This window comes from Trichosurus vulpecula, chromosome 6 (genome assembly GCF_011100635.1).
Source record: "Trichosurus vulpecula isolate mTriVul1 chromosome 6, mTriVul1.pri, whole genome shotgun sequence".
Taxonomy (NCBI): domain Eukaryota; kingdom Metazoa; phylum Chordata; class Mammalia; order Diprotodontia; family Phalangeridae; genus Trichosurus; species Trichosurus vulpecula.
The window spans coordinates 202360529-202377014 of record NC_050578.1 but is presented as its reverse complement, the minus strand read 5'-3'; the positions used below and the strand labels follow the sequence as shown (position 1 = coordinate 202377014).

General features: G+C 38.8%; 1 protein-coding gene across 1 annotated transcript in view; it reads left to right on the top strand.

The window, feature by feature from the left end:
- The window catches only part of CRMP1 (collapsin response mediator protein 1), an 82583-nt gene extending 71015 nt beyond the window's left edge, over nt 1-11568 (top strand). Inside the window, exons 10-14 of the mRNA XM_036764843.1 lie at nt 681-822; nt 3662-3832; nt 5610-5789; nt 8668-8833; nt 10322-11568. Coding sequence (XP_036620738.1) covers nt 681-822; nt 3662-3832; nt 5610-5789; nt 8668-8833; nt 10322-10413 — 751 coding nt within the window. The 3' untranslated portion in view covers nt 10414-11568. The remainder of the gene's footprint in view (nt 1-680; nt 823-3661; nt 3833-5609; nt 5790-8667; nt 8834-10321) is intronic.
- The last annotated feature ends 4918 nt before the right edge of the window (nt 11569-16486 follow it).

The window sequence follows — 16486 nt, the reverse complement described above, 5'->3', positions numbered from 1 at the left end:
GATGAAAACTCATTTGCCTTGTTCTTTAGCAAGAACAAGCTATATTCCACACTCAACAAACATTATTTTGATATGCCAACAATTCCTAAGTAAGATAACTATCAGTCACATTAATAACTGCTTTATTCTTTCACACTGAGTGCAGAAGTATTAGCACCTGAAAAAAACCTCTCTATTGAATATTCACATATATCCAATATATTTACTGAATTTATGTGTGTTTTTGAATATGTATATAGAATATATGTACATTCTATTTAGAGTATGTATCATAAGTGTATGCATATTTATACACATAAGGATATACATGTATACATGCATGCTTCTACATGCATACATATATACACACTTATACATATACATACTCATAATACACAAAAATTCGTTCATTTGTTAGTCACTCCATTCCCATTTCTCCAACATTTCCCCCTCAACATTTCAGTTATCATAGCATAGTGGATTTAAATATGGAAGTGACAATTTTTCAGATAAGGAACTGAAGCCACTCTATGTGGCTTGCCTGCTGAGGATCACAAAGCCCATAAGTGTCTAAAGTGGGATATGAATGGTGATCTTCCTTACTCCTGGTCCTGTGCTCTGTCCAGTCTAAGAGCAAAGACATTGAAAAGTAGTCATGTTCTGACCTAAGATGTAAAATTGTGCCCTTTTCTCATTCTCAGTGGGGATCTCCAGGTGACAGGAAGTGGCCATTGTCCATACAGCACTGCCCAGAAGGCTATTGGCAAGGACAATTTCACCCTTATTCCTGAAGGAGTGAATGGGATAGAGGAGAGAATGACCGTTGTGTGGGACAAAGCTGTGGTAAGTAATCCCCAAGTTTCTTATTGATGAGCACAGGATAGGTCATTGTATTAACATGTTATGTGGTGTTTGTTTGGGACTGCTTTTCTTCAAGAATTTCAGTAACATAGTTTCACCTAGAGTGGATAACTAGAAATCCTTACCTCTGTTGTAATAACTTAGAAATATGCCATAGCTGTAAAAGAGTTGGAGCTGATTGGTTTTAAAAAAAAACCAATACTACCTAGTCATCAATTGGCTCTGCAAAAAACATCTTCTTAGGTGAAGCAATCTTATAGGGGCATTCAACTGCAGAAGAATAAGCAGACTGACTTTGAAATAGTTAATATTTCTGGAGTTCCAGTGCTAGCTTGGCCTATTGTTGGCTTTCTGATGTATATTTCACATGTTGGGTTGAAGAATTTTAGCTGTGAGGATTCACTAGGTTTTGGTGGTATTACTCTGGAATTTGGCCCTATGCTGTGATTTGTTGACAGTACTGTAGAAACTTGGTTATGCTACATTGAACTTTGTGATATTGTAGCAGGGTTTGGTTTTAATGTATTAATGCCATTCTTGTAAAATAGATTAACAAGAACCAAACAATGGTTTGGTTGGAGCAACAGTAATCATCATTTTGTTAACATGTCCATATAGTAAGATGTGACACTGGTATAGAACACAGGGGCCTATGTCATTCTTTGAGTTTTGTTTTGGACCTCTAGATACCTAATATAATAGAGATGTGTACTGAACTTGTGATTTCATTGGTATAGGGAACTCTCAGGTGAGGAAACTCCCTCTACCAATGCAGGACCACCCTTCTTTGCTACATATAGTCAGAGAAAATTGCCTAGAGCCCTGGGAAGTTAACTGGCTTTCCCACAGTGACAGCCAGTATGTGGCAGAAATGCGGCAGGATGAGACTTGAACCCAGGTTTCCCAGGCTCCAGCTCTCTTCATTTATACTATGCTTCTTCTCATCTACTATAGTATACATTAATGTATAATAATATTCATTTAACACTTTATAGTTTTTGAAGTATTTTTCATAATTCCATTTAATCTTTGGAACAGCTCTATAGAGGAGGTAGAACAGGTGTCATCATTCTCATTGTACAGATATCATCTATGAGAGATCAGATGAAAGACTGAATCTACAAGCTTCTGTTTGAATGATCTTTCCATTGTGGCCCATGAATTACCAGATGTTTTTATTTACTTTCATATTCCTAAGCCATTGTTCTTTCCAGAGCAGTGAAAGGCAATCTAGATAGAAAGCTAATCCTGGAGTCAGGGAAACTTAGGTCAAATTCTTACTTCTATCACATACTGGCTGGTTTTCCCTTGGCAAGTCACTTAATTCAGGAGCTTTCTAAGACAATAAGACAACGTTTATTTGCAGTAGGGGAGGAAGTTCTTCATTGAATGTCTCTATGGATGAAATCATAAGTCTGGTTAAAAAAATTTAAAAAGCTGCTGTGGTCCAGATGATTTCCTCATAAGAAACCTGCTACATGTTGAATCTTCTTCCACTTGTCTGTAACTTAGAGCTAGACCCATGTTTCTCTGAAACATTTGGAAGGAACTCCCAGTGGTCAAGGCTCGTGAGGCCATTGTGACATTTAACACAGAACTAAAGCCATTGTAGAATGGGCCAATCTGATCTCAAAAACCTGTTTTTAAGGGTAATAGAGCAGAGTCTCAACAAACAGTATATTATAAATGCAGTTGAAGCTGTCTCTCTAAGACTTTCTCATCACAGATCCAGACCTGTCCTTTACTGCCCCAGACCAGGAAAGGATATTACCAAGTGCTTTTATAAGACACCAGATCTTGGAAAACACCATAGAGATAAAAAGTTCTCTGCTACTTACTTCTTGCTGTTTATACCTGAGGGAAAGTTGTAGTCAGAAACCCACACCATGTAGTCTTGCTCTTACCGTGCCTCTGACATTCACCTAGGTCTTATTCTTTCTCTGAGAGGAGTTCGAACCACCAAAAGACAAAAAAAGAAGTTACCCCACCAGAAAAAACTATTGGCACCGGTAACAGCTGTCCTTCTCAGTAAATTCCATTACACGTTGAATTCACCTGTACACCCACATCACCTAATTCTTTTGTTTGTTTCTAAGTCAATTGCTGACTTCGCTCACACTTCTTAAAGAGGCCTTCTAGCAGGGTTGTGGTGTTGCTCTCTTTTATAATAACAATGCTAACACATTGCTTTTGAATAATTAATTAAATGGTTGGAGAAACAACACAGCAGCTCCAGTGAAGGCAATTTGTGCTGCATGATGAAGGAGAGAGAGTTTTAAGCCTATATAGTTATATATTTTACCTCATTTCACCCCTAACATAATCCTAGGGAGTGGGAAGAACAGATATTATTATCTTCCTCTTATAGTCAATCAATAAACATTTAATAAGTGCCTATAGTTGCCAGGCACTGTGCTAAGTACTGTGGATACAAAGAGGCAAAAGATAATCCCTGCCTTCAAGAAACTTGCAGTCTTACAGATAAAGACACTGAAGCTCAGGAAGAGGAAAATATTTTCCTTAAGTCACATAATTATCAGAGACAGTAATGCAAACATTATTAACTTCATTTTACTGAGGAGAAAGCTGTAGGTTGCAGAAGGGGCGATGCCTTGTCTTAGGACACACAGCTAGAAAGCGGCAGAGCTGAGACTTAAAATACGCATCTCTTAATTCCAGATTCAGAATTGAAAATCCTCTGGGTTATGGGTTCAGTTCAAACACTTGTTTTGATTCAGGTGTCATTGTTCTGTGCATTACCCAGTGTCATCGATCTCCATTTTTGTCACAAAAAGTATCATTAAAGATAAATTTTCTTTAGGCCACAGGCAAAATGGATGAGAACCAGTTTGTGGCAGTCACCAGCACCAATGCGGCCAAAATATTTAACCTGTATCCGAGGAAGGGAAGAATAGCCGTGGGCTCTGATGCTGATGTGGTGATCTGGGACCCTGACAAAATGAAGACTATCACTGCTAAGAATCACAAGTCGGTGAGTGTACTACTTCTGGGTCATAGCGGCTGAGTGTTTGTATAATGGAAACAAAAATCTTCTACTAAAGTAATAGGCAAAATGTTAATGGCCAGCACACTGGTGGAGAGAGAGAGAGAGAGAGAGAGAGAGAGAGAGAGAGAGAGAGAGAAGGGTGGAGGGAGGGAGGGAGGAGGAAGGAAGAAAGGAAGGAAGGAAGGAAGGAAGGAAGGAAGGAAGGAAGGAAGGAAGGAAGGAAGGAAGGAAGGAAGGAAGGAAGAAATTTCTCCCCAGGTTTATAACAGTAGCTCACATTTTGTTAGCAATTTAAGGTTTATGAAGAGACTTCTTCACAGTAAACCCATGGGGTGTGTAGAGTAAGGGTTAGAGTCCCCATTTTATAAATGAAGGCACTGAAGCCCACAGACATTAAGACCCAAGATTATCTGGCTACTACTAGGTGTCAAGACCAGGATGAGAATCCCTTCCTCTGACTTGAAATCCAATGCTTTGTTGACACACTGCCTCTCCATTGTGGGGATAGTTTTTAGCTGCTTTGATTTTCATACAGACTATTCCTGGACTGGTAGAGCCAAAGTATTCCTACATTATACAAACTTGATTGTCTTTTACTTTGAAGGTTCAGGCAAATGTGGGTCTCAGTTTCAGAAGACTAGAAAGGAGTTGTAATCTGCATGACCTTCCAAGACGGGAGTGGGGGGGTGGCGGGGAGGGTTGGAATGAGGTCTGTATTTTCTTAGGTCAATAAGCAAAGGAATAATCTCCAGTATTATCTATTTTTTTGTGTTACTTTAGTGTTAATACTTAGTATTAAAGAGCGTGTTGTCTTTGTTGTTGGTCAGGACTTTATATTCAAAGAATCTGTGATTTCATTGGCATGAGTGCCCCCTTAGCTAATAGAGGCCACACACAGTCTTTCCATGTCTTGGTTTCATGACTTGTTGTAGCCAACACTATATGGGGATATAAAAAATTTGGCTAGACAGAAGTTTTGCTTTTTCTTGATCAAGCCAAATCACTGGCAGATTAGTGTTTATTTACAGGAAGATAAAACCCAAAATAAATACTCAAGGACTGGGCTTGGTCAGCTCATTTTCCTGTGGTCTTCCTTCCTTATTTGCATTGTTTTACATCGATGATATTTTCTGTTAGCATAAAAAAATGAAGTTTTCCAATGCAAATGTTTGAAACACACTTAAAATAGTAGGAGTAGGAAGCCTTCCTCTGGTAGGTGCCTCCTTGTGGTATGAAGGTGATTCAAAGTTCTTGGGGGTCATGTCATAAACTCTGGAAGCTTCTACCAAGCTGGAAAGGCCTCACATATGGATCTAGTGATGGGTCAAGGTTATGCTACCAAGGACCTATCTGGATACATATAGAGAAGCTCTCCAGAGGATTGGGCACCCAGTGATGATTTTCCTTTTGACCTCAACAACTCATGAAGTCTGGTTTCCTAAGATGTAGATGGGTTGAGTTTATTTTAGTGAAGCCCGTACTCCTGTACTGAAGGGATCGTGAATATTTTGAAGTCTAGAGCCCTATTATTCAGTGTTATTCAAGGACTGCTACCTGTAAGAGAAGGATTTTTGAGTGACAGCTTAAAAATAGGAAGTTATGAAGCGGGGCAGTTATAAGGAAGAAAATCTTACAGATAAGGGAGAGACAAGGGATAATGTTATCACCAACATTGAAAACCATCAAGCCCAGGCCAAGAGTTTTTTGGATCTTGTCTGGGAGGCTGTTAAAAATCTATTATTCATCCTTTTTTAATGTTTAGGCTGTTGAGTACAACATATTTGAAGGAATGGAATGCCATGGATCCCCACTGGTGGTCATTAGCCAAGGGAAGATTGTATTTGAAGATGGAAATCTACATGTAAATAAGGGTATGGGCCGCTTCATACCTCGCAAGCCTTTCCCGGAATACCTCTACCAGCGTGTCAAAATAAGGAATAAGGTCAGTTTATAAGGAGTCTTTGAGTTAAGAGTTTGGGGTCTGTTCAGCATGGATTGAGTGGGTCCCAGAATTCTTCCACTGGAGTGGAGGCCAAAGGATTAGTAGTGGATATTTCAGGAGAGATTTGGGTTGGTGAGAAGGTGTTACACGTGATTCCTTCGAGCTTTCCTTACATATTTATTATATTCCTTCTATTTACAAGGCATTGGTGATTTGAAGATGAAAAAAAAAGATATGGTTTCTGCCCTCAAGGAACTTAAAATTTACTAGAAAGTACATAACATGAATGAATAAGAAGTACAAAAGGAATAAAGGAGAGATGCAAAGAAAAGGCTTTAGGAAATATTGAAGAAGGAGATCATAGAATCATAGGTCTAGAACTACAAGGGACCTCAGATGCCATTAAATCCAGTTACTTCATTTCACAGATGAAGAAGTTGAAGCCCAGGGAAATCAGTGGGTCCTGGCTATAGCACTAGAAGGGATCTTAGAAATCAGCTAGTCCAACCTCTTCATTATGTAGATGAGGAGACCGAGGCCTAGGGAAGCAAAGTGAGTAACCCAAGGTTATCCAAGTGGTAAACATCAGAAGTGGAATATGAACCCAAGTCTTTTGTTTCCAGAGTCTACGATTATTCCATTGTATTAGGTTCAGGCTGCATCATGTCAGCTGAGGGGTGTGTGTGTGTGTGTGTGTGTGTGTGTATGTGGTGGATGGGGCAGAGGAACAGGGGATAACAGGGGAGAAATGGAAGGATGTGGTACCTGAGCTGGCACTTGAAGGAAGAGAAGGATTTCAGCTGGTGCATTAGCTTCTGTTAGTAGGGTATATGTTAGCATTGTATGGTCTATATTTTATTTACATGGGAGAGTTTCTATTCTTATTTCAACCCCTCCTCCATTTCCACAAAGTCTAAATTAATTTCATGTCATAGAGTAAACAAGTTCCAGAGCTGGATGGGGCCTCAGAAGTCACTTAGATCAATTTGAAACTTAGCAGATATGTCATGTCCAACAGTCATGAGCAATGTCCATTCAATGTCTTTCTGAAGACTGATGGAGCCATTGCCTCTTGGCAGCCATTCCACTTTTGGTTAGCTTTAATGATTAGGAAGTATTTCTTTGCATGGAACCAACAATATCTGGTTCTTTACCCAATGATCCAGTCCTAACACAGTACCTGATACATAGTAGGTGCTTAATACATATTTGTTGATCGACCAATTTGTCCTCATTCTACTTTGTGGTGCCAATTGAAATAACTCTAATCTCTTTTCTACATATAAGTTCCTCAAATACCTGAAGACAGCAATCATTCCTCTCATTCTCAGTCTCACCCAAGGCACTTTTCTGGTTTACACACACTCATTTCCTTCCCTGGATCCTCATTTGACATGACTTCCAGGCTTCAGTATTTTGGCTCTTTCTTCATGGCCATTTTTGCTTCATCTTCCCCCAATCTTGGCCAATTGACTCCCAACATTTTTTGTAATAGTGTATTCATTTATGTATTCATTCAAAAATATTTATTGGGCATCTACCATGTGAAAATTTCTGTGTTGGGTGGTGGAAACAAATATTAAAAATAATGAGGTTTCTTTCCCCAAGGAGCATATTCATCATGTCATATGATATTGTTGTTATAATATTACATATTACATTATATTATACATAATATAATAATACATAAGTGAATTTGAAACATGGCAAAATGTGATGGAAGGAAAGGGAGAATCAAAAGTATTGTAGGTGTCACTTTCAAGGGGGGTGGATCAGAGAGGGTTTCATGTAGGAAATGAAACCTAAGCTGGACCTCGAAGGTAAAAAAAACTATTTCACCAGAGATGAGGAGGGAATGTACTCTTGGCATCGGGAATGGCATATATGAAATGAAGGGCAGGGCAACATCAAGTGCTTTAAATGTTCCAGTTGGGCTGGAGCATAGAGCTATTGAAGTGGAGTAACATGAAAAAGGGCTGGAAAATTACTCAAGCTAATAACTAACATAACTCAAGCTAAATTGTGTAGAGTATTGAATGGTGAGCTAAGGAATTTGAATCTTATATATATTATATTAATTATATTATGATATTGTATTATATTATATTATGTTATGTTATGTTACATTATGTTACATTACATTACCTTACGTTATGTCACATCACGTCATGTCACATCACGTTACGTCATGTCATGTCACATCACGTCACATCACATATCATATCATTTTGTATTATTTATGTTATGTTACATTATATTCTATGGTATGGTATGATATATCATGTTATATCATGTTGTAATATATTATTTTATGTTTATTTTGTGCTATATTGTATTATATATGCATATCTATGTTTCTATGTTTTTATCTTTATATACTAGAACGTCAGGGGACATTAGAGGTCGTCTAGTCCAATCCAGTCATTTTACAGATGAGGAAACTATGGCCCAAGGAATGTACATGACTTGAGTAAGCTCATAGAAGTAGTAGTTAGTAGGAAAGATGGTATTTGAACCCAGGTTCAAACATATTACTTTGGTAACAAGGGACCACTTTTGAACAGAGAAGGGGAATTGTCAGAGCAGTAACAGGGTGATTGCATTGATAGCTGTGTGAAGGAGAGAGAGAGAGCCCATAGACAGGAAGACCAGTTAGGAGGCTATTATTATTATCTAGGTGACAAGTGATAAATGTCTAAGTCTTGGTGGTGTCAATGGCAGTGGAGAGGAAGGGGCTGGTGTGAAGAATTTAGAAGGTTTAATTGACAGATTCCACAATTTGTTGAATGTAGGGGATGAGGAAAAGGGAAGATAAAAGTCCAGGTGTGAGATGGAAATTCATTTAGACACTAAATCACCTTTCTTTTTCATGGTTTAGGTCGGTGCATTGCAAGGAGTTTCAAGAGGAATGTATGATGGGCCGGTCTATGATGTTCCAGCTACACCAAAATATGCAACTCCTGCTCCCTCTGCCAAATCCTCTCCTTCCAAACACCAGCCTCCACCAATCAGAAACCTCCATCAGTCCAATTTCAGTTTATCAGGTAAAGGATGAGACAATAGTACCACCTTAGGAACCTCTAATAAAGAAAGTTGGCCGACTCTGTCATTAGGATAACTTTGTTCTCATTTAGGAGAGCAAGATGGAAGTTATAGAGCAGGAGAGGAATAATTTTATTTACAAGTGGGAAAGAATAGAAAGTGATTCAGATCATGTCACTGAAGATATATGCATACATACACACACACACATATATATATATACATATATATATATACATATATATATATACACATACATATGTATACACACACTGAGAGAGAGAGAGAGAGAGAGAGAGAGAGAGAGAGAGAGAGAGACATTTTCAATTTTTTTTGAGAGGCAAACTGGGTTAAGTGACTTGCCCAGGGTCACAGAGTAAGTGTCTGAGGTCACATTTGAATTCACATCCTTCTGACTCCAGGGCTAGTACTCCATCCACTGTACCACCTAGCTGCCCCCACTAAACATATTATACAGGCCTTTTGAGGAGTTATAAGATGCTTATGGTTCAAGAATCCATGCTTCTTTTGGAGCTTGTTGTGAGTGTGCCCTCCACTAATGTATTCCTTAGTAGAGAAGCCTCAGCATTTGCTCCAATCAAAAATGTTCCTCCCCTGGAGGCCAGCCTTCTGATCTGGGACTATAGGACTAGATTCCAGAAGAAGGCCACATAGTTTTTTACTGGCCTTATATTCAATGTCTTTATGCCTTGACCTGCCACAGTTTGCAGGAGCTCAAGGGACATCTCCTGGCCTTGATGAAGCATCAGAGAATTTTCAAGGAGAAACATACAACTTCGGGTAGTTTTATTTTAAGAGCCTATTGGCCTTTGAACCTGTTTTGCTAGAAACCCAGATTAGTCCTCTCATTTAAAATACAGATTTTAGGCAATTCATTGAAACCTCTGGAAGAGATAGTGAAACAAAGCTGGTAAGAAATAGTCTGAATAGTGTTCCAAGTGAATTGATTGTGATTAATCTGCAGTTATCCTTTATCGTAGAATTCTACGTGGCAGAGACAGGACTTAAAACCTAGTTTTCCTGGCTCCAAGGCCAGCTTTCCATATAGAGTACTATGTTATTCTGATTCTTACAAACCACTTCCTTTACAAGGGTGCAGAACATACTATTTATCTTATTTTATAAGTAAGGAAACTGAGGGCCTGAGATATTAAAGGACTTTCCTCTAGTCATAAAACTAGCAAGCATGGGAGGTCAAATTTGAACTCAGGCCTCCTAACTCTGCTTCCAGATTTCTTTCCACTATAAGCACACTGACTCAAGCACGTTATGCTATGGAGTTTTGGATCTTCTCTTCCATTTTGTAACTGAAGCTTTCTCTTTCTTTCTTCTTGCTAAGAAAAACTCCCTGAAGAGAACAAAGGATATTACCATTTTAGGACATGCCCTGTCCTAAAGTCAAACCCACTTTAATTCTTTCTTCAACTTTGGGATTCCAGGACCTGATTGGCTCAATTTTTCTCTTCCAGGGGCCCAGATAGATGACAACAACCCTCGCCGCACTGGCCATCGCATTGTGGCACCTCCTGGGGGCCGCTCCAATATCACCAGCCTTGGTTGAACCCTGAAGATGAATGGGTGGCCTAGAATGAAGGATTGCAGGAATCGCATTCATCCCCTTTTATGTCAGTGTTATTGCAATCCACAGTTTTATTTGGTACTAATGGGAAAAAAGAATGGTGTTTTTGGGATTGGTTCCCTCCTCCCCTTTTCTTTTTGGTATAGGAAGAAGTGATAATAGTGTGGTATATTTGCTTGGAACTACTTGCCTCCTCGACATTGTGTTTCCATCCCATAGTCACCTCAAAGCATGGTGCACCTGCTGCTCCTTTAGTGAGTCCAGGTTTTAGCTTTGTCCTCGTACCTGAATGATGATGGTTCCTCTGCACCCTGTAGTTGTACTAGGATAGTGAATGCATGTTACTGAATTATTTATGCCAGTCTGTGAGTGAGTCCCATAGAACACATTGCCAATGACTGACCTAGACACAATACCATGACTAAATGCCCTCACTTGACACATCGGAGTACCCTTCAAAGGAAGAATTTCCCTCCTTCCAACACCCCCATGCACACACACACACACACACACACACACACACACACACACACACACTGCTCCAGTTTAAACCAGAAAGCAATTCCTATTGATATATGGTCAGGTTGCTCCAAGAGCAACTCTTCTTGATACTGTCCAACAAGATTGTTCCAAGAACTCTTGTTGGTGTTGTCAGTAAGGCAGTTTTAACAGCAGCTTCTGCCAATACTGTCCATCAAACGTACTCCAAGAATAGTTCCTGTTGACATTGCCAAGTAAGACCACTCCCCTTTTCTCAGTTTTGAAGGGATATCCATGTCTTGTATCAGAAAACCTGGTCTCTGTCACAAGTGTAACTCCCCATAATGTACATTCTAGTCTGTTTTCATCGTGTCAGCTTTTGAGTTCAGGTGGAGCCAAGGATTATACACGGAAAGGCTGCTCCCCAACATACCATTCAGGGCTGTGTCCCATGAGGCAGCGGCACTCTGGGTTTGCATGGGTTTTTGGGTACCTACGAGACGGCTGAAGTGGCAGTCTGATTTTTAAAGTTTTGTACAAAGTTTTCTTTTGAAATCACACACATTTTTACTTACTGATGCTGTCCCAGACTGACTTGTCATGGCTCTTATTTCTGAATTCAAAGCTCGTGAAATAAACAAAATTAACTGATCTGTGAACCAGACTGTGGAATTTTTCTTCTCTGTAATTGGATGCTTCATGGTCACAGTCCCGTAACCTTGAACCCCTCAGCAGTTACTAAGGATAACTTTATGGCCCTGGTGTGTATTTGCTTTCAAAGGGAAGGAGCCGACCAACACCAACACTGAAACTGGAGCTGTCCAGCATCAAACATCAGCATAGAACCGCTAGGTGGCGCAGTTGGATAGAATACTGGGCTTGGAATCAGGAATCATCTTCATGAATTCCAATTGTGTTTCAGACACTAGGTCTGTGACACTGGGCAAGTCACTTAACCCTGTTTGTCTCAGTATCCTCATCTGTAAAATGAGATGGAGAAGGAAATGACAAAGCACTCCAGCATCTCTGCCAAGAAAACCCCAAAACAGGGTCACAAAGAGTCAGACATGACTGAAACAACTCAGCAACAACAAAGAATGCATAGAATAAATGGGTAAGGGAAGGGAATAAGCATTTATGGAGTGCCACCATGTGCCAGAATTGTTTTTACAAATACTATCTATAGAGAAGTTAGGGGCACAATGAAATTCCCAAGTTTCGCCTTGATTATAATGAAGATAAAACATGACTCTAAAAAAAAAGCACTATAATAATAATAAAAAAAACCAACTGATTTCATGTTCAGAGTTTTTAGGTACTGGGGAGATTCAAAGTTTTGATAAAACATGGTTCCTTGCCCTCAAGAAGCACACTGTCAAATGGAGGAGATGAACATAGATAAATATAATAGTATTTTAATTTCCTCCTTAATGTTGTGTTAGGGAGACCAACACAGATGCTAGATTTTGGCACCACAGTAATCTCAGGAGCCTACAGCTTCTTAAAATAAAAGTATCCTAAGCTGTATCTTGCTCCACTAAAATTTTCTGATGCCTCATCATGGCAGTTCACATATATGTAATAGTTATGAAGTGCTTTCCCCACAACAACCTTCTGATGTAGGAAGCCAAAGGGTTCTTATCACTAATTTACATATGAGAAAACTGGAGCAGCTAGGTGGTGCAGTAGATAGAGCACCTGCTCTGGAGTCAGGTGGACCTGAATTCAAAACCAGCCTCAGAAACCTACTAGCTGTGTGACCCTGGGCAAGTCTCTTAACCCTGATTGCCTCCCCAAAACAAATACCCCCCCCAAAAAAACCACCAAAAAGCAAATAAATATGAAAACACCAGAGAACTGACTTGCCTAAGATTACACAGTTAATACGACAGAATGTTAATGCCAGTTAATGACGGAATTGCCACTCAAACCCTTTATTCCAGATTCAGTGCTCTTTCCCTGGCACCATTATCCCTCTCCATAAATAGTGTATGATATACAAATAAGGGAGTTTTTAAAAATGTCATAAGAGTTCAGGTCTTTCTACCACTCAGGGGTAGGAAAGGATTTAGATAGGAAAGCAGATCACTGAAAGCTCCATTTGAGTTAGACGTGAAGGATGGGTAAAATTCAAATTTAAATGAACCAAACAATTATGGTCCTATGATCCCTTGCCAGAGAAGAGTTTGCACAGCCCTGCCTCACTTAAATCCATTTGCAGGTCAATACATCATCCTCCTGATATCATTGGTCCTCTTTGAGAGGACCCTTGTCTCCTGCTAAGCAGGCTGATGTGGAAGGAAAATGAATTATAAAGGCCCTGAATTTGTGCCACAAGGAACTCAATCCCTCCTTTAATATATTGTGGATCTTCAAGCATAATATTACTAATGTTTTTGTTCGTCCTTTGTTCCCAAAGAGGACCGATGACATCATGGGGTGAAGTCTTGACTTGTGCATGGTTTGGATTTAATTGAGGTAGGGCCGTGCAAAGTCATCCGCCTCACTCTCTCCTCCAGAGTCTTTGAAGTCCCAGGGCAAGACAAAGTTCAAGATGACTGGGGTGCTGTGGATGACCTTGGACTTTCTAAATTAAGGTGTTTCCCAGGTCTCAGTTTGTCTGAGCCTGTGCCCATTTAACGTCCAAGAGCTAGGTAAGAATTGAGACCAAAATGGAAATAAAGTAGATACCCATCATTTGGCATATCATAGGTGAGGTATATAGCACTACATAATCGATGAAGCTTTCCTCATAACATTTCTGAAAGCAAGGTAGTATAAGCATTAGAGTTGCCATTTTCAGAGGATGAAACTGAAGCTCAGACATTGTGTATGGCTTAGCGGTGGACACACAGCTAGAAAGTAAACATGAACCTAAACTGAACCTGAACTCAGACTTTTTGTCTCCTGAGATACCTTGTTTACCTGACATCATTGAGGAATGAACTGCAATCTAATTAACCGAAGCCTTACACTTTTAAGTCGAAAATTATCAAGTCTGTGTGTATACATGTAAAATATCTATTTCTAAAGAAAATATTCCTAAAATATATTACACATTTTTAGCAACTTTAATGATCACTCTTGCCTTCTCTAGATGGTCACAAACTATTTCTTTAATAATATGGATGTATCAGCCTCACAGGGTAGTTGTAAAGAAAACAGTATATAAGTGTTGTAGTTCTTTATAAGTATGTTATTAATAAATGAGTGATTAAATAATTTAAATAGTCATATTTATAATTTAATCAGTTGTATTTAATAATTAATTGAATTAGTAAAATGGGCTTCTATGCATAAAAATTATAGCCTTTGGTGCATTAAATTTGTAACATCTCATGGCTGCTCAGAATCTAGTGCCAGCACCACCCCAATCCCTTCTGGTTCTCAGCTATATTCTAGATAGAATTATAGGGTCATATAATGATGTAGCTGGAGGGGATCTTAGAATATCTAATATGAGAGTTGGCAGGGACCTTAGAATATAAAACATGTAATAGAGCTAGATGAGAATTCAGAGTTCATAATATCAAATATTAGAACAGGAAAGGAAACTCAAATGGCCTATTTTTATTATAAGTTTAACAATCATCAGAAACACAAACATTTAGATATACAAAGAACACATAACACACACACACATATCCATGAACTTGTGTTATACATCATGTTTTTCAAAATGTACATTAAATTTCAGAAAGTAGTAACTATATTATCATGTTTGCATCTTCTGATTTTCTTATTTTGTATTGTTAATGTTTTATTAACCTCCCCCTGTTTTTTGCATTAACACACACTAACTCACACCCCTTCCAAAGAGAACAAATCAACACATTAGGTATGTCTGAAAATGTCTCAGGTTGTCTCTTTCATCATCTTTCTGCCAAGAGGTGGTGAGTGTAGTAGGAAAAACACTTACTAGATATAAGAAGACTGGCAAGTCCCTGCCACATAAATTAATTTTCCCCTCCCCTCAAGAAATAAATAAAATCATTCTGGAGATTTAACTGATCTAAGCTTAAACAATTGATGCAGTTTTCCAATGGCCCGAAGGATGGTGTCCAAACTCTTTTGATCACCTGTCTCATATATTATAATAAAAATGTTTTGAGCATATATGCAAAATATGCAGATATTTACTTATTTATAGATTATCTATGAACAATTTTCACCCCACCAAGAAATAAGTAATTGACTCCTCAACACCTTCACCACCAACAGGTAAGCCTGTTGCTTTACTTAGCTGGAGGAAACCAGAACATCATTCCACTTCCTATGTTCTCTTGGCCATAGTCTCACCCTCCCACTATCTCCACCCTATGTTATTTAGCCAGAAACTTTACTTTTCTTCTTTCCAGCAGCGCTTTATAACTAATCTAGTTATTAGAATATAAGCACTTTGAGGAAAGGGATTCTTTTGTTTGCTTTTTATAAGTATCCCTAGCACATAGTACAGTGCTTGGCACATAGTTAATGCTTAATAAACTATTTCTGTCTACTTATCCATATATATTATAAACATACAAAAATAGAACTTAATAGAAATACAACTTATTAGAAATATAATAATAAATATAGAACTATAAAAACACAACTTGGATAAACTTATGCAAAAATAGAATTTAAATTATGAGATAAAGATGAAATCAAAATTAGTTTTAGAGTCAATAAAGAGCCACTGGAGTTGGTTGAATAGGAGAGGGACATGGTCAGAACTGTGCTTTAGGAAGATCACTTTGATAGCAGTGTGCAGGATGACTTAGCCCAGCAAAGATCACTTTGATAGCAGTGTACAGGATGACTTAGCCCAGGGTTATTAGGTGGGCTATTGCAATAGTCTGTGTTAGAAATGATGAGGACCAAAATGATGGCAGTGATTGTCTTTGTAGAGAGAACAGATCTCAGAGATTCTGTGGATGTACAAGTGATGTGATTTGGAAACTAATTGGATTTGTGAGGGTACAGAAAGAGAATCAAAGATGACACAGACATTGTAGACCTGGGTGACTAGAAAGATGGGGATGTCCTCAACAGTAATAGGGACCTTTGGGAAAATGGTCAGTTTGTTGGTAGAGAGAAAAATAATGTAAGTGAGATTTGTATTATAGATTAAAAGTCATCTACACCTATTCATCCCTTGAGATTCACTATTTTCCACTGAAAACATGAGTGGTGATCTTATTCATCAGTCACTTCCCTACAGTTCAGGGCCTGCCCTGAGGGATGTGTGCAACTAGGTCATCTGGGGGTAGGGAAGTATGCAGGAAGAAGGATTTTCCCAATAACACTTGTGTAACTGATGCTGTGGTTGTTATGTTATGACTATACCCAGGAAATTTCAGGTGCAAGGGAGATGAGCATTGTTTTTACACAAGCTTTGGGAAATGAGGTGAGAGGTAGAGGGCTTAGACAGGTCAGCTATACGTAATAGAAATGTGTGAATGTGTAATAAAAGCTTTATAAAGACTCTAGACTAAGAGCCATATGAATAGGCAACAGACACAAGTAGACACACTTTGAGTGCAGGGACCCACTACTAAAACATAGAAGGATAATGATGATAATATTCACTTTT